This window comes from Grammomys surdaster, unplaced genomic scaffold (genome assembly GCF_004785775.1).
Source record: "Grammomys surdaster isolate TR1022 unplaced genomic scaffold, NIH_TR_1.0 363, whole genome shotgun sequence".
Taxonomy (NCBI): Eukaryota; Metazoa; Chordata; class Mammalia; order Rodentia; family Muridae; genus Grammomys; species Grammomys surdaster.
The window spans coordinates 8,876,161-8,899,428 of NW_021604782.1; the positions used below are offsets into that span (position 1 = coordinate 8,876,161).

The following is a 23,268-nucleotide window of genomic DNA, read 5'->3' on the forward strand; positions in this document are numbered from 1 at the left end:
GATTGTAATTTGTATATGTGTGTATGGGGTTACTATGGATTGTAATTTGCATATGTGTGTATGGGGTTACTAAAAGTCATCAAACTAGAAAAGGGACTGGGAGGCCTTCATGAGGGATGGATAAAATGATATGATACATGTGACATGAAAGCAGAAGGAAGTCTACTGGACAGGGACAACAGACAGTGCCATTAGGAGGAGGTGAGGGCAGGCAGGCTCTTCTCTGGTTTTAGGAAGGAGACTATGAAAAGAGAAGTTTTGAAACTTAAACTTCTCTTCTACCACAACCTTTTGTGACTAAGCTACATTCATATGCCTTATGAGATCTTAACATTTTGTTCTAGATGTTCAGGTCAATGCTGTAAGAAAGTATATAGAAGTAAAGACATCATGATTAGAAATGAGAAAGCAAAATTGTCCCTTTTAAAAGGTAATATAATAAAATGTTCAGTCAAGTCAAAAACCTCCATCAAAGAGAAGATAATAGGGGTTCTTACCCAATAAAGGTAAGCAACTCGTAGAAAAGGTTTGTGTGTGTGTGTGTGTGTGTGTGTGTGTACATGTGTGTATATGCATGTGAAAGCTAGAGGACAAACTCAGGTGTTGTTCCTCCTCAAGTACCACTAATCCTGATTTGATGTTATTTTTTAAGACAGAATCTCGTACTGGCCTATATTTTACCAAATAAGCTGGGCTGGCTGACATCGAGCCCCTCAGATCCACCTGTTTCTGCCTCCCAAGTGCTGGGATTATGAGCCATGGCCACAATGCCAGGCTTTTGTCCATGGGTCTAGGTATCAAACTTAGGTGTCATGACTGTACAGTAAGCACCACAGTGACTGAGCCATCACCAGCCCTGCTATAGTAACAAATGTCAGCTAAGTAAGTATGTGCACTTAACAGAATCTGATCCTTCTCTGTAATCATGGTCATCTTCTGCTTTACTTAAGTTTGCTATTTTTATTTTAAACTTCTTTTTTTTTTTATTTGTTTGTCTGTTTGTTTTGCAACAGGTTTTCTCTGTGTAGTCCTGGTTGTCTTGGAACTCACTATGTAGATCAGGCTAGCCTTGAACTCACAGAGATCCTCCTGCCTCTGCCTCCTGAGTCCTATTTTAAATTTTAGTTGACTGTATGGTTCATTTGATAATACAAGAATTAGGATTATTCTGTTATATCAAGTTTGATTTTCTTTTAAACCCAAAGTTAATGGAGAATATTAAGTATATCAATTAAAACAAAACATTTATTGAAGTCTGAGTATAGAGCTATCATTTTTTAATATTTTTATTATTTGTATTTATGTGTATGTGTTTGCATCTGCATGTGGGTCTGTCCAAGGAGGCCAGAGGTGTCAGATCCCCAGGAGTTGGAGTTACAGGTAGTGTGAGCTGCCCAAAGTGGGTCTGGGAAGCGAATGTGGGTCCTCTGCAAGAGCTATTAGGAACTGTGCCATCTCTCCAGCCCACAGCTTTAGCTTTTAAAATCGTAACTCGAAGTAGTTGTATCAACTATTAATGTTACCTGTTGGTGTTTCATAATCTCCCCAATTAGATGAAGATACAGGGAGCCTTCTCTGTCCTAAGTAGTTTCCAGTTTTTTGGCAGAAGTCAAGGCCCTTGAGTCCTCTTTGATTTACATTAGAGTCAGAAGCACAGAGTGAATGCCAACTGGGAACTGTTGGCAGTTCTCTCCAAAAAGTCTCTTTGGTCCCAGCATTTGTATTTCTGCATGTGATGTCTTCCAACTCATCCCACAGATACTCTGGCTGATTACTGGAGAAGTCATCTTTTTGAGAGTGCCATTTGTTGTAGGTAGTCTGTTCTGCGCCACAGCTTGGATTGAATGAATAAATCCGTCTTCTACAACTGTTTTTTTTAAAGTCCCAGTGAAGGTGGGATTGGGAGTTCTCTGGTAAAAAGACAGGGGTGGACACTTGCATGTTTCTGGTTCCTTTTGCTTCAGGACAATTTAGAAAATCATGAGTTCCTCTCCTCTGAGAATCAGTTAGTGGCATTATGGGTTCACAACTTACTTGTGTTAGGCCCAGAGAAAAGACATCTGACCCTGAATCACTTCGGCTGGGAAAGGAAGGCCACGTGACTTTCTTTGATTCCGTACTCATTAGGAAAGGGTTATTCTGCACTGTGTCAGGACCACAGCTGGAGTCTTCCCAGCAGCTCAGCTGACTGTGCGGTGCTGCAGATGGCAACAGGCATGGTGTTTCTCTTAGCTCCAGAGGAGAAGAGCTTGTGCCTTTCAGCACGGTCTCTTCCGAGTCTTCATAGAAATAATATTCATCGTGTTCTTGAATGATAGGAGCTGAACTCTGAGAAATAAAGAGATCAGTTTGATTCATATCTTCCTGAAGTGATGAAATCTGAGAAGACTTTGTCATGGAGGGAGAAGTAATCTTGAACAAGGAAGTGATGCTACAAAAATGCTGAAAATTAAAAAAAAAAAAAGCAATAAGACTAGAAAAACAAAGGTGATACCTGGCTAAATTCATAGAGACTACACTGAGCCACTTACTAACATAAGAAATAACTAAATGCCATTAAAAGAGAACATTGTAGTTTGCATATTTTTAGCAGCTTGCAGTAGAATTTTACACTTTTTAGAGAGTTTTAGTTTCACAACAAATACAATGGATTTTATTTTAGTTATTCAAATTATACATGAATACTATTTCTTGCTAAGAATTTTCAAATATCACCATTAACTCTAAAGTTCTCTTCCCTACTATGGTGGAAGTTCTTTTTTTTTTTAGACGTATTTATTTTATGTATATGAGAGCACTGTTGCTGTCTTCAGACACACCAGAAGAGGGTGTTGGATCCCATTACAGATGGTTGTGAGCCACCATGTGATCACTCGGAATTGAACTCAAGACCCCTGGAAGGGCAGTCACTGCTCTTAATGGCTGAGCCATCTCTCCAGCCCCGGTAGAAGTTCTTAGAAGGGGAAATATAAATATGTTAATTGAATATTTATGAATACAATGATATTTCAAAATGCTTTGAAATGTGATAAACTGTGCTGAATTATCTATGGTAGGTTTAAAACCATAGATTATAATTCGCAGCTAATGACAATTCTGTATGAAAGCTAGTCAGTAAATTATTTCTTTCCTGTGTGAGATCCAAAACAAAGCCAGAGCCCATCATTCAGCAGTGCACGTGGTACAGACAGGAAGCTGGAATGGAGAGAGGGAGGCGCAGGAGCCCTGGCACTCACCCACCTTCAGTACTTTGCCTGGAACTTGGGGCAGGAGCTCCTGCAGCTCAGCCGGAGTTGCTATCAGGAGCCAGCGCAGGGACGGTGCTCTGTGTAACATGAGCTGAGCCACCAGCGGGTTAATACACGGAAAATCAAGTAGGTTCATTTCCTCCTGGAAAACAGTGCGGCATCTCCTCAGTCAGGGACTTCTGAGAGTGACCTACTTTAGTGTACAGATTGAAATGTTTGTCAGTGGATGTATAAGTCAATTTGGGGGGTGTGGAAAAGTAAGTCATCAGTAAGGGATTCAGGTACGCATATCTGCTTCACAGATGCTTAAATTACACAGTTAGAAAAAGTAACCTTAGAAGGTGAGACTTCCACCCAGGATTTATCCAACCATTCACGAGGATCTCTCTTCGACGTCATTAAATTGTGGTCTGCAATTTGTCGAATTATTAAAGCAGTCTCTTCTACTCCGGGGGCAATTATAACCTAAAAAATAATTCTCATATGTTAGACTGCAGGAGACTATTAGGAAGCAAGATGTAGCATTCAGAAATAGTTTGAGATAAAAAGGAAAAAATCTGAGTAGTGAATTTTTATTCATCCTTATATATAATTTACTACTGTAGGTATGCCAAATGCAAGATCTTTTATTTATGAGAATAACCAAATCAATTTTCTTTCTTTTCTTTTCCAAGAGAAGGTCTCCTTTTGGTTTTGTTTGCTTGTTTGTTTGTTTTGAGACAGGGTGTCTTTGTGTAGCCCCAGCTGTCCTGAGACTCACTCTGTAGACCAGGCTGGTCTAGAACTCACAGAGATCCTCCTGCCTGCCTCCCAAATGCTGGGATTAAAGGAGTGCACCTCCACCTGGGGGCTAGAGAAAGTCTCTTTATAAAATTGTTGCTGTCCTAGAACTTGCTCTGTTGACCATAATGGAGTCAAACCTACAGAGATCTCCTTCCTCTGCCTCTTATGTGCTAGGATTAAAGGCATACGCCACCACACCTGATCCCTTCTTTCTCTCAATATCGAATCCTATTGTTTAATTTTTGGAATTCATTTTTCTTATTTTCATTTGGCATTTACTTATAAAGTCTTTTAAAATTTATTTAGTATTATATTTCATTTATAAGAATATTTGAAAATCACTGGTAATATTTAATATTTCGCTTTTGCTAGTAGTTAACTGAAAATATACAGTGTGATAGTTTTCAAAAACAATCTTAAACATGAGAAATACTTATAAATTAATTTGTTATTGTGATAAAAAATAAAACATAAGCCCAGCTTATAGGAGCATACCTAGTGCTCTAAATCTGGACAGGGTCCCTGGTTGGGGAAATCACAGGCTCCAGGGGTAAACCAACTAGTATTGTTTTGCTAAGTGGATATAATATCAAACTTGACTCCAAATTAATATGCCCAGAGATTCGTGCAGCTTAGGCCTCATCAGAGAAGCTTATCTGTGCAGTGGACCATGGTTAATGCAGAAACATGACTGCAGAGAAGTGTCTGTGGAGCCCAGCCACAAGTGGGACTTCTGTGTCACTCTCACCAAAAGGCTCAGGGTTCATAGTAGAGGGGCAGCTGTCAGGCCAGTGAATGTTCCAGCACAGGGCAGACAGAGGCTCACAACCACCCACCCCAGCTGAGGAGCTGTGGTAGTTTGAATAGGTTTGGCCCCAATAGTCTCATGTATTTGAATGCATGTCCGTAGGGAGTGGTACTTTTAGGAGGTGTGGCCTTGTTCGAGTAGGTGTGGGGTTTTTTGTTTGTTTGTTTTGTTTTAGGAAGTATGTCACTTGAGTGAGGGCTTTGAGGGTATATATATATATATATATATATATATATATATATATATATATGCTGAAGCTCTGCCCAGTGTGGAATTTCAGTCTCCTGGCTGCCCTCAGATCAAGATGTAGAACTCTTGGCTCCTCCAGCACCATGTCTGCCTGTATGCTGCTATGCTTCTTGTTATGATGATAATGGGCTAAATCTCTGAAACTGTAACTTGGCTCCAGTTAAATGGTTGCCTTGATCATGGTGTCTTTTCATAGCAATAAAACCCTAACCAAGACAGGAGCTATTGATAACTGATGCTTCTCAGGAAAGGGGAATCAGTTTTCTATAAGAATATAGTCCCTACTAGGTCAAACATGCTTCCAATGGCCACACGTGAATATGAGCAGCACAAAAAAAGACTTAGTGAGCTATAAAAATAAACAAAAAAACCCAAAAGAAGACATGAAGTCAGAAGAGAGAGGAGGGGATCTGAGAACTTAGTGGGAAGAATTGAGATGAATATGATCAAAATACATTCTTTGCTTATATAAATTTCTCAAAAATTAGTGACTAAATTAAATGTAAAATGTTTTGCTTTTGAGTGTTCATTTCAGTGGGTAATTTTTCATTTAATCTTAACTTAGCTTATTTGATTCTAAGATACTCTTGCCAAAATCATGTGTGTGTGTGTGTGTGTGTGTGTGTGTGTGTGTGTGTGTGTGAGAGAGAGAGAGAGAGAGAGAGAGAGAGGCAGAGAGAGAGGCAGAGAGAGGCAGAGAGAGGCAGAGAGAGACAGAGACCTCTGGAGGGATGACTCAGTTGTTTGAACTCACCGTCTTTCTGCCTCAGTCTCCTGAGTGCTGAGATCACAGGAGCATGTACCATACCGGGCTTAAAGTTTCTGTCACTTATTTATTTGCTTTGTGTGTATTTATGTGTGTATGTAAACAAATACACATAAACACTTTTAAAAACAAGCTCAAAGGTAAATATATTTCATAATTTGGTCCTGATCTTTACTGGCTCTTAAGGAACTGTGTCTGTTTAATATTTCTTTTCACTTGGCACCTGTGTTCAAGTGTTACTTTAGTTTATGAACCAAACATATAAATGTATAGGAAAGTAATACCTTTACATCCAGTTCTTCAGATTTAAGGCCTGAGGAAACCAAAGCTGCATAAATCTGTGCGAGGTGATGAAGTGTCTTTTCTGTAAGATGGTACCTAAGAAGAATTTTATTTTTATATCTTTATTTATTGGATATTTTATTGCAAGCATGTCCATCTCTCTCTTTGCACTTACTCTACACTCCCTGGAAAAGACATTTCCACTTCCTGTCTTTAACCATGCCATTAAGCCTAGGGATGTGGGGCTGTGTGTGGAGGGAGATGAGGGGTGAGGAGAGAAATCCAGCCCATTCCATTCTTATCTCTAGGGATGACTGCATGAACTAAAGTTAGACACATAGAATACTCCATCTCGGGGTCAAAGAGCAGGATACTGCCATGCACACCTTTGCCCTTCAATAGTTACCAACCAGGGCCATGCCGACTGTTGTCCTCTGAGAGCCTGGTTCTACCTTTACCCACTCACTGTGTATATTCTAGGCAGCAGTGAGGAGATTGACAGCTGGTCACTAAGAACTCCAAGGCAACTCTTATGTCTAGGCTTCTTCCTCTGTGTTGTTTAACAATATTCCTGGGGAGATGTGAGCAAATGTCTATTCATCCCAGGTAGGGATTCAGTGATAGACCAAAGTAAGGAGAACACAAGACCCCAACGTGGTAAACCACGTGCTTTACTGTGGTTACATACAGGACTATGGGTGAGGGGTTATGTACAGGGGCAGAAATGACTCAAAGACAGCCCTGTCACCAAAGCCCACCCCAGCACCTCAGAAAAGCTGGGAAGCTGGAGCTCTCTGCACAGTCTGCAGACAGCTCACTATGGTTGGAGTATGTTTCTCCAGTCAGTTCGGTTGGTCTGAGCCTCTTCAGGCAGCTCAGCTGGTCTCTGCTTTTGTTCAGACAGCTTGGCTGATTTGCCTCTTCCAGGCAGCTTGGGTGGTCTGAGCATCTTCCAACTGAGCTGCCTGGAAAAGGCACTCTGCAGCCTGTCAAGCCGCCTGCCTGTGAGCTGTGCAGTGAGTTACAGGTTTGCAGCTTTGGTGAGCCATCGCCCACCTAGTGGGCTTTTGGTGATGTAGATTCATTTCTGCGCCTACAGTTAACCCTTCCCCACACTCCTGTAAGTAACCTAATAAACTCTGGTCCATCACGCTGGGCTGTGCTGGCAGGCTTACTTTGTCATTGGCTCCCTACCTAGGGAAGTAGACATGTTTGCATCCCCCTATGAATGGTGTCACACAACATCCAAGGTTTTTCCACAGAGAAATAGGTTGATAAAGTAACTTACTTTGCCCAAGCTGTTTGTACAGATAATATGAATTCCGTTGAACACTTTTTAACCTTGAAGACTCCAACTTGTGCTAAGCCCTTAACCCTGGTCATATGTCTCTGTTAAGCTTCCTGGCTAGACAAAGGTTTATAAGTACTGTCACAGATTGTTGCTGAGAAAATTAAGCATGCTGAGTAAACTAGGAAAAGACTCTTGAATTCCTCCTCCGAACTTTGTCCAGTGAGCTTCCTCTCCTGTTAATTTTGCATTATAGGTTGTTTACCTTGGATGATGATAAATCATGGCTTCAAGTACAACTATATTCAGAAAACACCAAACCAAAGGGTATTCTTAAGGTATTCTGAGGCATTCAAAGGGTATTCTGAGCTCTTCCTTATATAGAAACTATCAGCCTGAACAACTAAGATAGTTCAAATAATTTCTTCTGCATTTTCAATTTCTCTCATTTGGTCAGCTTATTGATATACTACTTAAAAAATACAATTACCTAATGATATAGAACTATGAAACTTAAAATTCTGAAAATATATTTTATTATATCATAAATAAATTATCATAGTACCTATTCAGATAAAATAAAGCTATCTAAGAATATTTACACAATAGGTAAAAACAGGTTGGGATCTTCTGCTATTCTCCCTATACTTCAATTGATCCACAAAACTATATTTAAACAGCAATCTAAAGAGAATCTTAGAAAACTTCCAAATAAGTAATTTATTGAAAAAACTGCCAAGCTTTGGATGAAGCTTAAAAATGATTTATAAGTAGCACTAACCATAAAGTATCTCACAGGCCTTATTAATCTTCAGAATGACAGTGTTAAAGCACAGACCACAGCTTCTGTTTTGTAGTTCAGGTGGCAAGGGATAAATGGGGCTGTTTGTTAACAGAAAAGGAGTTAAGAGCCAAGGCGTTTAGACTCTTAGACTGCAGTACGTGTCTGTTCTCATAAGATAACAATTATACAGAAAGCGTTTGGTAAACTAGGAAACGAGAACAGCACCAAGAAAAAAAAAGTGGTGGTGGCGCACGCCTTTAATCCCAGCACTTGGGATTCCAAGGCAGGGGGATCTTTGTGAGTTTGAGGCCAGCCTGGTCTACAGAGCGAGTTCCAGGACAGCCAGGGATACACAGAGAAACCCTGTCTTGAAAACAAACAAACAAACAACAAAAAAATAGCATCAAGAAAGTGAGGAAAAAAATCACAGGCAATGACAAATATATTGATACCTTCTTTGTTGACCAATTTAAAGAATGTCTGAAGCCTACAGTGAGGTTAGGTAGGATATGGTACTTACAGGAATAAAAGTGAGTGAAACTGGGTAGCAATTTGGTAGGAAAGACAACTCAAAGAACAATTTCTGACCATCTAACAGACAAAAGCTTTAGAACAAGTACTCCAAAGAACCAACAGAGGAGAAGAAGCAGAGAGCCAGGCTGTTCACAGGATGGAAAGGGTACATGAGGGCGTTCTGAGGAGAGATGGAGGAGGAAACACAGTAAGTGCCTGGGGACGGGTCCTAGAGGCCTGAGTGCAGTTTCTCTCTAGGAAACAGTTGAAGAAGTAGAGTGCCCGGCTAATGGAAGGCAGGGAAGCCCAGTTTGGAATCCAGCTATGTTCTCTCCCCAGAACCTTACACATGGCCACAAAGTGTATTGTATTCAGTAGGTAACGAGGAGCTCAGTAAAGGTTCTCTGTATGTTTGCTTGGGTATGTGTCTGTGTGTGTGTATGTACAGTGCTTGTGTATATGCACATGCATATGGAGCCAGAAGTTAATGACCTTTTCTTTTCCTCATTCCTCTCCTTCTTTATTTTTTGGAGACAAGGTCTCATATGTAGCCCTGGCTGGTCTGGGACTTTCTATGTAGATTAGGCTGGCCTTGAATTCACAAACATCTGCCTGCTTCTGCCTGGGATTAAGTGTTCTCAACTGTGCCGTAGAGCCACAAGTGAATATCTCACGTGTCTCTTCTCAGGTGCCATCTCTATTGCTTTGTAATTACAGGGTCTGTAATTGTCCTGGAACTTGCCAACTAAGCTAGGCTGGTAGCCAGTGAACAACAGAGACCCACCTATTTTTGCCTCCCTACCATTGGGATTAAAATGCAGACCACCATGCCCAACTTTTTTCTTCAACATAGGTTCTGGGATTTAAACCTAGGTCCTTGGATTTGAAGTCAGTTCCTTGTGCCAAGCACTTTACTGACTCAGTTGTCTTCCCAGGCCCTCAGTAAAGGCTTTTCATAAAAGCAGGATAATCACATCTTGGCTTTAGGGACATCAATTGAGTATATGACACACCACTTAAAGGAACACTGAGGTTATATGGAGACAGAAAAACAACTGGTAGTGAAATAAAATCTAAGCTAAGGTACTGGTGCTATAAATACAGGGCAACTGGATAGGAGGCAATACCAAAAATTCTAAAGGACAGACAAGAAGTGCTTGATTTGAAGGGGACAGAGAATATACAGTCAGCTCATATCTGAACATGCTAACTTTTAGAGTTTGCGGAATATGAGGGTAGAAATATTTGATAAAGAATTAGAGATTTTGGCTGGAGAGATGGCTCAGTGATTAAAAGCACTGACTGCTCTTCTAGAGGTCCTGAGTTCAATTCCCAGCAACCACATGGTGGCTCACAACCATCTGTAATGGGGTCTGATGCCCTCTTCTGGTGTGTTTGAAGACAGTGACAGTGCACTCATATAAATAAAATAAATAAAAACTTTTTTTAAAAAGGAATTAGACATTTAGTGGGGTACGGTGGCACATGGTTTTAATACCAGCTCTTGGGAGGCAGAGGTAGGCAGATCTAGCCTGGTCTACACAGTGAATTCCAGGACAGCCAGAATTACACAGTGAAACACTTTCTTGAAAAAAAAAAAATAGAGATCTATGCCAGGAATTCCCCAGAAAGACTACAGATGTACCAATTATATAACAACAGATACTGATGAAAGCTGTAGTAGAGAAGATGTATAATGAATAGAATGAATAGAACAGAAGAGAAAGAACTCAACAAATATTTTTAGAGACGGACACAAAGAAGGTCTAAAGCCAGGGGAAAGCTCTTAGACAGGTGGACAATCAAAGCCCCTGGAGGGGCACGGAACTGGAGAGTTTGGAGCAACACACAACTGACAACAGACAAATGCTTCAGAGCAGTGAAAGATAAAAGAATTGACATTCATGAGACAGTGACCTCCACAAGCAAAGACTGGTACAGAGGCGGGAGGAAAAAGCCAGCTCGCAGAGGATAAAGGGGGAATGATTATTCTGCTTATCAGTAAAGGATAGAAGATACAATGATGACTCAAGCCATTATCTGGACATGGCATTTTCTAGTGTTCTGGTTGAGCCCATCAAAATACAGATAGGAGTTATGTATTCAATTTATCAACATGATTTTAGATGAGGTTTAAAAGTGACTTATCATTTAGCAAAGAAGCTCAAGATTATAAAGAGATAAAACACGTAAAACAATAATGCTTAATGAGACAGGGTAGGAGGGGATGATCTGAACAGGATGTCCAAGATGGCATGTGTCATCTGTCTCCAGAGTCATGCCTCAGTTAAAGCACACCAGATGAATAACAGGACATGACGTGACACAAGCATTTGTGTGCAGAGAGGACTGAGTAAGAAGACTCTGACTCTGACTGTGGATAAAGAAGCATTTGCTTACTGTGAATTTAGTGTTTCCTTGGAATATAGTATTATCCAACAACAGCTATACTGGAATGACAGTGCCATTAATCTCATAATGATATTGTCTGATGCCTTCTCATGATGTAATTCTTCTAGGTCCTATAAAAGTAAAGAAAATGAAGTTACATTAGGTTGACTACTGTTTAAAAAACTTCAATAGTATATAAATGACAGCTTAAAAGGTATAGGTATGATTTCTTATTTCGTGTAAAAATTAAAATCCCATGGAACCAGGGAGAGCTGCAGTAGACATAAAACAAGGAAAAGCATCAACAGGGAGCCTGTGGGTCTTCCAGAGCCCAAGACAGGATTTAAGAGCTGAACCAGGATCCTGGAATGCTAGAGCTTCTTGTGGGCTGGGACATGGCTACTCTCGGGCAGCAGAAAGCACATTTTAAAGCCTATGGAATAACCTGTTGGTGGTGCAATGGGAGAGAGCATTTGCCATGTACGCATGGTGGCTTGAGGTAAGCCCTGGAGCCTGCCCTGAACAGTTAAAATGGCGGCTGAGGAGACTTCCCGGTTCTCTCCACATCTGGACTCTCTTGTCCTTTACTAAGACATTTCGATAAAGTGTGTAATTCATGATATGTCCTTCTAACAGAAAGTTCTGTAACTATGGATTAAGAAATTTCTTCCAAGTCAACAAATAATTAGGAACTTTAAATATTCAAGACACATGGCATTTTTAAAGATCCAGGACTTGAATCATTCTTATATTATAATGTTTACTCATCAAATCAGAGTGTACGTCACCACACTTATCAGTAATTTATACTCTCTATGTCATCAAACCTGATTTCTAATCTCCATTTCCTTACATCTAGTACTTCAATCAAGCAAACATATAAAGAGATTCTTTCAAGAATGTATATATACCTTAAGTTCCCACACAGCTGTATATATTATTTATTTATTTACATCCTAAATGCTGGCCCTTCCCTCTCCACACAATCCTTCCCCTATCCCTCCTCCCATTTTCCTCTGAGAGGATGGAGCCCCTCCACGTATCACCCCACCGTGGCATATCAAGTTTCTGCCAGTTTAGTTGCATCCTCTCCCACTGAGTTGTATGTATTTTAATATGTGTGATTTTCTATTTTTAATATATATTAATGTGATAATTTCCTACCTTTGAAGGTATTCATTCCTAATCGTTATGCTAAGGATTGTGTGGGGGACCCACTTCCCATCTGAGTTTCTATTTTTTATTACAGTTTTACCTGCACAACTACAGCAGTATGCTCGTCGACTGTCACCACCACATAACACTCTGTACTTCCAAAGAGTTTCAGTGACTCACAGCAGCATCTCTCCACTAGTGTGATATTATAGCTGCAAAAGACAATATTCTTCAGTAAAAATAATGCCATGGCCCAGAACGCTCTTCTGAGTATCAAGGTGCCCTTCTGAGTATTAAACTATGTAAGGCACTGTTTTTCTTTCATAATTCAACTTATCTTTGAATTTCGGGAAGAAAATTGTGATTTCTTTACTGTATAAAGGAAACTAGAAACCTTTCACCTCTAATCTATACCTGCTCACTTGGAAAGCCTCATTTTCTATTGGTCTTATCTTGAGTTGTGTTCATCTCTTTTTTGCATTTTTATTTACTCATTTTTTATTTTTTTATTTTATTTATTTATTTATTTATTTATTTTGGTTTGGTTTTTCGAGACAGGGTTTCTCTGTGTAGCCCTTGCTGTCCTGGAACTCACTCTGTAGACCAGGCTAGCCTCAAACTCTCAAACTCAGAAATCCGCCTGCCTCTGCCTCTCAAGTGCTGGGATTAAAGGCATGTGCCACCACTGCCTGGCTTATTTACTCATTTATTTATTAGAAATTGTACTTTTAATTCTTATATATGTTTATATATGTCTGTGTGTATGCATGTGCGTGTGTGTGAATGCATGTGCATTCCAGTGCCTGTGGAGGCAGGAACAGGGCATCAGACTCCTCGATCACCTTGAGCTGGAGTTAGAGGTGTTTATGAGCTTGCCCAACCTGGGTGCTGGAACCAAAGTCTGGCTGGAACCAAAGTCTGGTTTTCTGCAGGTACTGTTGTTAACTAGCTGGGTCATCTCTACAGCCTGTGCTAATTTCTTTTTATCTTTTTTTTTTTTTACAATGATAATCCTTTTAAAAAGTATATGCTGTCTTGGAAATTGTGCTGAATATTAGTATGTGTTCACTATTACAAATGTTTTGACCAATTTATCCTAGTTCTCATAAAATACAGATACCACATCAAAAGACTATAAGGTCCGCATTTATTACAATTTTCTTCTCTCTTTCTAAACTGACTCATTTTGGAGGTCAAGCTGTTGCTGCAGGTTAAATTTAGGGCCTCAGAAACACTAAGTGGCTTCGCACACACATGCTAAGGCCACTCTACAACTGAGCTACGACCAGTCCCTGGGTACACTTAGCTAACAGTTTTTTGATGAATGCCCAGTAGCTTTTCCAATGAGAACAAAAGCAGGGAATGTTGATTTGGATTTTATCTGAAGTAACAATCCAATTAGCCTTCATAGACATGCATGTCAGTATTCCTGTGTGCTATGGTACACTATTTTTTAATTTAAAACACTCAAAACTAATGACCTGAAAACCCCACCATACATTTAGACCTCTATAGTCCTGTTTTCCATGCTGTTTTTAAGCAAAAATTCTCATTCTCTATTTTGCAAATGGCTCAAATCTTTGAACATGTAATTTATAGAAAATAGCACATAAGATATCTATATGTGTTGGTAATAAGAGAAATTTAAGTAAAATGCAAATTTAAAGAAAAAAAATAAATTTTATTTTGCTCATAAAGTTAGTTAATATCATAAAAGATGTTCAATAGTTAGCGTTTGGGGATTAGAAATATAAATTAATGTACTCTTTGGAAAGCAGTTCTTGTATATTCTAGTCTTGGGTAAGAAAGACTACAATATTCAAGAATATAATAAACTAGAATACAACATGTGAGGCATACTATTTAGCTTATCAGAACATACACACATAAGACCAACAACTAAAACACGGTGCCTTACTTAGACTCCAGCAGCCGGAGTATTTCTGGAGTATTAAGAAGTCCTTCAGATGCAAAAAATACATATGGAATCGGAGTTTTCAAGAGAAACCCACCAAATGGATCCAGCCAGGCATCTCCTAAGTAAGAGAATTAAATGCTTGCTTTCTCTTTGGCCATACCTTTTGATAAACAGCAGTAATGCAGGTGCACATTAAAGAAGTTACACAAACACAGTATTTACTTTATGAATAGCAATCAGAACAAAGGAAAGTCTTTCTGTGAAAAGGACAGTCCTGTTCTAGTGGAGAAAGACACTGGCTTGTCTCCTTACTCTGCAGAGCTGTGTCTGGAACAGCGACTTTAAAGGCCAGGAAAGGTACGTCTAGCTGTTGGCAGTGCTCGGCCCAGCAAGAGTGCCCCACGTAGTTGTACTCCACCACCAATGAGAAGCTGCTCCAGGGGAAATGTGCTCCGATACTGTGATTGTGCACAACCACACAGGCATGCGTACTGGAGACGAAAGAGGCGGAGACAAGGGAATCACACTCCTGCCACTCCTTAGCTGGGGTAGTAAAGATGGCCCCTGTGCTTGGCTGACCTCGGCCTACTCAACTGGAAAACACTGGCACACTTCCTGCTCACTTCTTTTGACTGCATTTGTCTCATTTTATCTTTCTTTTGTTGTTGTTGTTTGGTTTTGGATTTTTAGACAGTGTCTCTCTACATAGCTCTGGCTGTCTGGAACTTACTATGTAGACCAGGCTGGCCTCAAACTCACAGATCTGCCTGTCTCTGCCTCCGGAGTGCTAGGATTAAAGGCATACACCACCATTTTATCTTTTTCTCTGATGATCATATTTTAAAAAAATACCAGAACATACAATATTTCATATGCTCATATCCCAAAAATAACTTTTTTTTTAACCCGAGTATTATCAATAATAGTTGTCAACATGAAAAATCTGCCTCTGGGCTGGAGAGATGGCTCAGCAGTTAAGAGCACTGGATGCTCTTCTTGAGGTTCTGAGTTCAATTCCCAGCAACCACATGGTGGCTCACCACCATCTGTAATGGGATCTGATGCCCTCCACTGGCACATACCACATATACACAAAGAATATTCATACATACATAAATAAAAATTAAAAAGTGTTTATGCTAGTTTTGTGGGCTTCTATTTTATTTATATTTCTTTTCATTAGTTGGATCCCAATACTAGAAATAATTTCTATGTGAAATAAGGCAAAATAAAGACATTTAAAAACACAATGCTAGGCCTATTATTAATTAGCAGGCCCTCCGGAGGACAAAGGGAGATATGACAAGCCACACCAAGAAACTGAAGAAAAACTAGGCTGTTTTTTTAAAAGGTTTTTTTTTCCTCTTCCTCTCGTTTCCCTTCCTGCCTCTTCCCTTCCCTGGCCCTCCCCACCACGCCCCTGCCCCTGCCACCCCCACAGGGCTTCTCTGTAGAGCCTTAGCTGAGACCCTGCCTCTGCCCCCTGAGTGCTGAGCACTTGGTTTTGTTTCTATTCTAACAACAATGATGATAATAATTTGGGGATATTAAAGTAAGGTTGAACCAAAACCCTGGATGCTTACATTACTAAATATACAAGGCCATGTTGGAGTTAAAATGTTCTGTGTAAGGCGTTTTTCATGAGGAGAGTAAAGCTGTGGATTTCAGATTTCCTTAACCTGAACTCTGGGAGCAGTCAGCTTCCTGGGTGTTGGGCTCAGCTCCTGGCCTGTGAGTACCCCACCACTGAGCTATAGCTACAGCCCAGACACCAGGAGGAACCTTCCCTTTCCTGTGGAACCATGCTGGACATTTAAAAAGATGCAGCTTTACCCTTTTAAAACACTGCTAGTTTCCAAAAACTCTTTTCTTTCATTTGAACGTAAAACAGTCATTGTTAAACCTGTTTGGAAAAAAAGGGAGTTTTCTTTCAGCAAGATACTTCTTTTTCAGTTTTGTTTACATTTTTTTCCAGTGTTACTCTCATTAAAATTATCTAAAAATCTGAAAACAAGGAAATTACTTGAAATATGATTTTCCAGGTTATATTTCTAAGTCTACTTATCAGAAAGCTTAAAACTTAAGCAATATTTCTAGTGTGCATACACAGAGATCATAACAATGTAAATTTTTTATGCCACACAAAAGTGGTCGTCAAACACTTAATTTTAAAACGGCCATATTAAATACTCATTATTTGTGCATTTAATCTTATTTTGCCCCAAATCATAGTAGATTATCTTTTTCTCTAGCCAAAAAAATGTAAGCATATAACAAAATCAGCAAGGGAGTGTACATCAATATGATATGAATGTATGTGTGTGTGCATTTGTCTATTGACTATATAAGAAACACAAGACTTACTGGGCAACAGCCATTCATGATTTTTAACTTTAACTTAAATTTCTTACTAGTGTTTATAAACAAAATATAAATTTCAAACATCCTTACAGCCATCAGCTTATTTCTGTTTGGCATAACTAATTAAAGAACAATTAAACCAAGCCTAAATTAATTCTGTATTCTATTAGTGTACTTCAATAAATTGTAAAGTTCACAAAGTTACTGTACAATCATGGCATAGTATTGTTAACCATTATGTGCAGTATTTCTTGATAACACATAGCTTTGGTAACAATAAGGATGAGAACTATTTCCTTATATAGTTCATAAGGTAACCCCTATCATCTAACGTCCAAGTAAGTGTATAACCAGTGACATGGTGAGTGCTTCACTGAGTCTCCAAACACGTGGAAGATGAAAACAGATTTTCCCCTATCATTAATTAGACACACACACACACCACACACACACACACACATCCGTGCACATGCCTAACCAGCTCCTGGCTGAGGGTAGTTGTCAGTCTAAAAGATTAAAAACATTTTCAGTTTGTATATTCAAGTTTTTGCATCAGCAGGCAATGCTGAAATGAAGACTAAAAGCAATTGAGTGTTCAGCCTGAAACCAGATAAGAGCTGCAACTGTCAGTCATCTTAAATGATATCAAAGGAGGAGGTGCTCCATTATGCAGGCCTAGGTGTTCTTCCCTATGGAGCAGAACATTTCCTCACCTCCATATGACATGCTAATATTATGCAACACTTTCCTGATTTATTTATTTAGTGGGTCAGAAGACAACTTTCAGGAGTTGGTTTTCTCCTTCCATCTTGTAGGTAGGAGTGAGTTTACACACACACACACACACACATACACACACATACACACACACACACAAATAAGGAAAATAGTCTGCTTCCATATAAGAGGGCTACAGAGGAAGCAAAGACTTGTGGGAGAAAATAACATTTCAGTTATGGTGTGATGGAGACTGCATGCAAGCAATGGGTTCCAAAGGTCAAAGTAGAAAGAACTGATAGACGCGGCATCAGCGAGCACAGCTGAAGTATACACTGACTTGAGAGAACTGGGTTAGATTCCATCTCAATAACTACCTATAAGACCTACTATGCTATGTCTTTCAGAATTTTTTCCTTGTTTATAAAGCTGAGTTGTAAGCAGGCAGTACTAATGTAGCAACTAAGGAGTAATCTAAAAAAACATGTCTTAATAAAATTATATTCTTAGTAAAAATACATATAAATACACTATAGATATACTGTAGACTTATAGTCTACATTGATTTAAAAATTGTCAGCTAAATCCTGATGAATGTTTGAGCAACTGGAGAATCAAACCATTGGAGAAACCCCACTGAGTCCCAGATTTTGAGAAGACAAATTTATAGCAGTTTAATGTCAGTGCCAGTTAGATAAATACATTTTTATAACTTAAAACACTTACTAAATGAAGTACAAGATAAAGGTCCCTACCTTCTATTTTCTTAAGGGTTTTAATAAGCAAATGCTTTTCTCCATCTGAGTCCATTCTTATTATAATCAGTACCTAGTCAAAAATAAGAATTCCACAAGTATTGATTGCTCAACGATCATTCTTCTCGTCTGTATTTTTTGTGATGCTGAAGATCAAAACTAGGGCCTCGAGCATGCAGGCAAGTGCTCTAGACTCAGGTATGCCCCCAGCTGAATTATTCTTTTCCACAGTTTTGCTATGTGATAAAACTAGCAACACTAACTGGTTAGATAAACATAACATCAAGGAGACTCGAGTTGCCAGCTGTGGAAGCCTGTGATCCCAGAAATCAGGAGGCCTGGGCAGGAGAACCCGAAGGGCGAGGCCAGCTTCTGCTGCAGAGAACCAACCCTGTCTCACAAACAGAAAGGGAGCTCACGGGTTACACAGTAAGTAATCCTGTTCTAAATTCTGGTAACACCAAATATCAAAAAGGGACGTATTCTGGAGCAGAGTCTTAGCATCTGTCTATAGCATCTATACGAAAACTCTCGGCCTGCTTTGTTACTGTTAATGTCAACCCCATGTCTGACGTCACTGGACAAAGGAGCGACTTGTACTCTCCTCCTTATCATGCAGCTTCTTGCTGGAGGGAGCAGTGAGCTGGGTTTAATGGTAAATTTGTCACTTACTGATTTAACTTAACACTTGCGAAAGCCATTCAAGAGACTGTAAAGCTGAGGATAGAGGAGCAACAGAATGGGAAAGGGAAAGACTTCATACGAATTTACATCAGACTCAGGATGACCACGTGTCATGGTCTCCTGCTGGATTAGGTTTATGGACGCATTTTACCTTAAAACTTCATGAATTCATCTTTCATATAATTGATGAAGGATGGGTGAGAAAAATTTTCTAATATAAGCCAAGATATAAAGTATTTTTTACAGGATCATGTCGGAAGAGATTCTTGCTCACTACACAACAGTAAATTATTACAGTTACATTACGATGTAAATCTCCATAATCCAAGACAACAGTTTACAACAGAATCTGAAGCATTTAAATTTGAAGCAGGCAATGAATAGTGACACGAATCCCCTTTCTCTGGGTCTGATACTACTCCCATCTTACTTAAGGAGAACACCGTCAAGGGCTAAACATAGCCTATTTTTTAACCTCAAAGTTAAATGCATAAAATCATGTCACACCCCCTTCTTTATACTAATTACATTATCTGCTTCAGCCCAATACTCAACCTTCATTTGTTGTTGACTCTGTAGCCTACTTAGTATCTGACATTGCAACTCTTGGATCTTATAGTTGGTTTTAGGCCTTTTTTCCTTAATAAACTGTAAAATTTTCAGTTGTCTCCAAATGTTATCCAAACAGGAGTCTAACATACTTTTGTAGATATCTTTTGCATTTGACAAATATCCTGTTAAAGAAAAATTAGGGAAAATGTTAAGTCTTTTAATGTTTCTGAATATTATTAGTCCATACAAAAATACTAAAAAAAACCTTTTTGTGTTCTGTTTCTTGAGATAGGATGTATGCAGACCAGGCTAGCCTCAAACTCACAGAGATGCTCCTGTCTTTGCCTCTGCCTACTGAGTGCTGGGAATAAACTCATATGCCACCATGCCTGACTAGAAATAATAATAAATCTTAAGTGACAGTTAATAGGTCTGGAGAAATAACTCAGTGGTTAAAAGCATTGGCTGTTTTTCCAGAGGACCGGGGTTCAGTTTCTAGCACCCACATGACAGATAACAATTGCCTGTAACTTTAGTTCCAGAGGATCTGATGTCCTCTTCTGCTCTCTACAGGCAATGCAAAACACAGAAAATAAGAACAAAGTAAAAACAAAAACAATTAACATTTCACTTAGTCCTGTTCTCATTTTAATGAAATAGATTTGATGCTTTAATTTAAATTTATATCTAAAACATAATTACTATTGCAAACTGTACATGAATACTATAGAATACTATGCAAAATTTTGATATATGTACATGCTGGGCAATATTCTTTTCTTCTTTCTCTCTCTCTCTCTCTCTCTCTCTCTCTCTCTCTCTTTCTCTTTCTTTCTTCCTTTTTGAGGCAGAGTCTTACTGTATAGCCTTGGCTGCTTGGAATTTGTAGACTAGGCTGGCCTTGAATTTACAGAGATCCACCTGTCTTTGCCTCCCAAGTTTTCAGACTAACCAGTAAAATGTTTAAACCAGATTAAACATATCTTCCTTTTCATTAAAAACATATAATGTTTTAATGCTAAAAAATCAATACCACAGGTCTCTTTCTAAGCTATTATAACATTAACTTATTTGTACATATCTGTATATTTTGAATACATCCTATTCTTTCCTGCTTAGTACTTACTGAATATTAATTCACTCTTCCTGTAAACAGAATCTACACTTACATAGAAATCCTCTGAAACATTGTTTCACTGGAATTTTCTTAGTATTTAATTTATGTAACTTTGTACCTGATTTTTTATATATATATAATGTATGTGACAACCTCATTAGAATGTCAATTCAGGGTAAAAAATGGTATTTACTCATAATTAATGTACGCATCTGTTAAAATATTGGGGTCTAAATCATGCACATAAGACAGGGTCGTGCTATGTTCTGCGGGATGGTCTCAAATCCCAGGGGCCCTGTTAGTCTCCCCAAAAGCTGGCAATACAAGCCTACAAAACCATACCTGTCCACTAAAAGTGATTTAAACATGAAAGATCCTAAATCTTGTCCTTGAAAGGTCATATTTAATAAACCTAAATTTGTATCCCAAGAATTTCTTTCTGAAGAAATTCTCCATGAGATTTTGGGGCTCACTGAGTTTGGTGAATTTTTGCAGCAGAACACGTGGTAGCTTCTGTAGATCAGGTGTTGAAAATATCTGGGTAATTAGTGAGTGCTGACTTAGGATGTTCAGTTCATTCCAGATGCCCTCCATGCGTGTGCACGTTAAGTCTTACATCAGTGTTACCAGGCTGACAGGAGACTTAGAGACTGACTTATGTGTTACCTCCTAAGGTTTGTAGACATGATTCTGAATACTGTGGTTGGACTTACAACTTTTAAAAAAGATTTAGTGTAGGCCAGGCATAGGAGCACATACCTTTAGTCCTATCTCTACAGAGGTAGGTGGAACTCTGAGTTTGAGGCCAGCTTGGTCTACACAGTGAGTTCCAGGATGGCCAGGGATATGAAGAGAAACTCTGACCCCACCCTCAAAAATTATTGTATTTTTACTTCTCTGTATGTATGTGTTGGGGGTAAATTCACATGAGTGCAGGTGCTACGGAGGTCAGAGGCGACAGCCCCACAGAGCAGCAGCTCAGCATGGGTGCTGGGGACTGAGCTGGGAAGCATGGGTGCTGGGGACTGAGCTGGGGTCCACTGTAAAAGCATATATTCTCTTAACCACTGGGCCATCTCTCCAGCCCCAGATTAACTTTAAAAGCAAATCCTATCTTTTCAATGGCTCCCTATTCTTGTGCAGTAAGTGCTAAACTATTTTGTACAATAGCTAGTTCTTACTTTTTAAGATAAAGTTCCAAACGTGCACTAAGGGCCTAAAATATATGTGGCAAAATGTCAAATCTCACATTAAAAACCAGTTCATAATAATGATTATACATTTAAATCTGTATAAGGCATCAGAACTCAGCAATTCAGTCCTAGAACAAACACCATAGTCAGAATATACATAGTTCCATTCTGTGCTGAGAGTGTGGCTCAGTGATAGACTGCTTATTATAGCATTAAAGTAGGAAGAGGTCTTTGAGTTTGATCCCTAACACTAAAATACATATAACACATACTATATATGTATATATTCCATTAACAATTATGACAAAATGTATGTTGATCAGTGTAATAAGAGAGAAGGCTACATATTTTTTCAAGAGATGTTATCTTTTTCAGAAGGGTAAGTTATTTCAGATGAAATATTCAACAAGAAGAAAACAAGAAATAAAATTTTTTCCACCAACCTAATGCCGTATCCAAGTTGCATGTTAAAAGGACATCTCTAATTGTTACCAGGAGATGTAAGAGAGCAGCATGCCTGAACGTCATTTTTCTGTCACCACTTTTATCTATATAAGCAAAAAGATAGCTAATACATTAGAGTTTTAGAATATGCATCAGATCTGATTAACAGTGACAGCTAATATCTGTTAGCAAGTGCTTATATTTGCTAGGCTGTGCATGAGCAGGCTAACTCATGGACTCTGTAATCCTCTCAGGATTACTGTGATCCTCATTTACAGATGAGGACTCAGCCTTAGTGAGGATAAGTGATGCTCAAGATAGCCCTGAACCCTGACAACCAATTGCAGAGCTCATCCCCTAGTGGTAAAGACTATTACATTATGTTTACTTCTCCTGGGGGTGGGGGTGGGAAAGGGCAACTCTAAATCAAGAAGAAAATTAAATTCATAACTTTCCTATTGTTTAAGATAGATACAGAGACTTGTAAATGAAGAAATACTTTGAAATGCAGATAGATATCTGAAAGTGTTAGCTCAGAGATAAACTCACACAAGGGATGAGCCAATTGCTCACTCGATGTGTTCTATGCACTTCCTGAAGATGAATGGTTGGATTCTTCTGCATGTGAAAGTATGAGATGAGGAGAGTGCATGCATGTGCCATACATGTGTGTGAGGTCAGGAGACAACCTGCAGTACTCTGTCTCCTTCCTCCATGTAGGTTCTAGGAATCCAACCCAGGTCATCAGGCTTGGCAGCAAGTGCCTTTATCTGCAAAGCCTTCTTGCTGGTCCTATCTTACTTTACTTTTGTTGCTGTTGTTTTGTTGCAGGGTCTCACTACGCAGCTCTGAATGGCCTCAGGTTCAGAGCTCCACATGCCTCTGCTTGCTGAGCTGTATGATTCAAGGCACGAACCATCATGTCCAGAAAAGATTTATTTATTTTTTTATTTAAGTGTATGTATGTGTTTGCATGAATTTACTATCTTTAAAAGAAGTTGCAAATTTGTTACTATCTGTGTAATTTAATGAATTTAGAAAATTGACTTTACTAACAAACTAGGTCCAGATAGTGTGTAATAATCACAGTGTACGTGTCTCTTGCACTGATTCAACTATAACCACAAGGCAGAGTACATGGACTACCACCCAGAACTTACAAGTGAATGGAAGCAGGCAGACTGGCCAAGAGGGTAAGATTTCCATCCAATGTCACTCAGCAAATGGTAAGTGTTCTATTTTTTTCTATTAGTATGCCCT

At 39.1% G+C, this 23,268-nt stretch overlaps 1 protein-coding gene across 1 annotated transcript in view; it reads right to left on the reverse strand.

Moving 5' to 3' along the window:
• Shoc1 (shortage in chiasmata 1) overlaps positions 1-23,268 on the reverse strand; it is a 63,149-nt gene that overhangs the window by 1,244 nt on the left and 38,637 nt on the right. Inside the window, exons 13-24 of the mRNA XM_028779871.1 lie at positions 22,008-22,112; positions 19,258-19,436; positions 18,019-18,091; positions 16,019-16,088; positions 14,498-14,676; positions 14,186-14,303; positions 12,368-12,479; positions 11,122-11,243; positions 6,139-6,232; positions 3,582-3,713; positions 3,241-3,390; positions 1,524-2,442 (exon numbers count right to left, since the gene is read on the reverse strand). Of these exons, the coding sequence (XP_028635704.1) occupies positions 1,524-2,442; positions 3,241-3,390; positions 3,582-3,713; positions 6,139-6,232; positions 11,122-11,243; positions 12,368-12,479; positions 14,186-14,303; positions 14,498-14,676; positions 16,019-16,088; positions 18,019-18,091; positions 19,258-19,436; positions 22,008-22,112 (2,253 nt within the window). The remainder of the gene's footprint in view (positions 1-1,523; positions 2,443-3,240; positions 3,391-3,581; positions 3,714-6,138; positions 6,233-11,121; positions 11,244-12,367; positions 12,480-14,185; positions 14,304-14,497; positions 14,677-16,018; positions 16,089-18,018; positions 18,092-19,257; positions 19,437-22,007; positions 22,113-23,268) is intronic.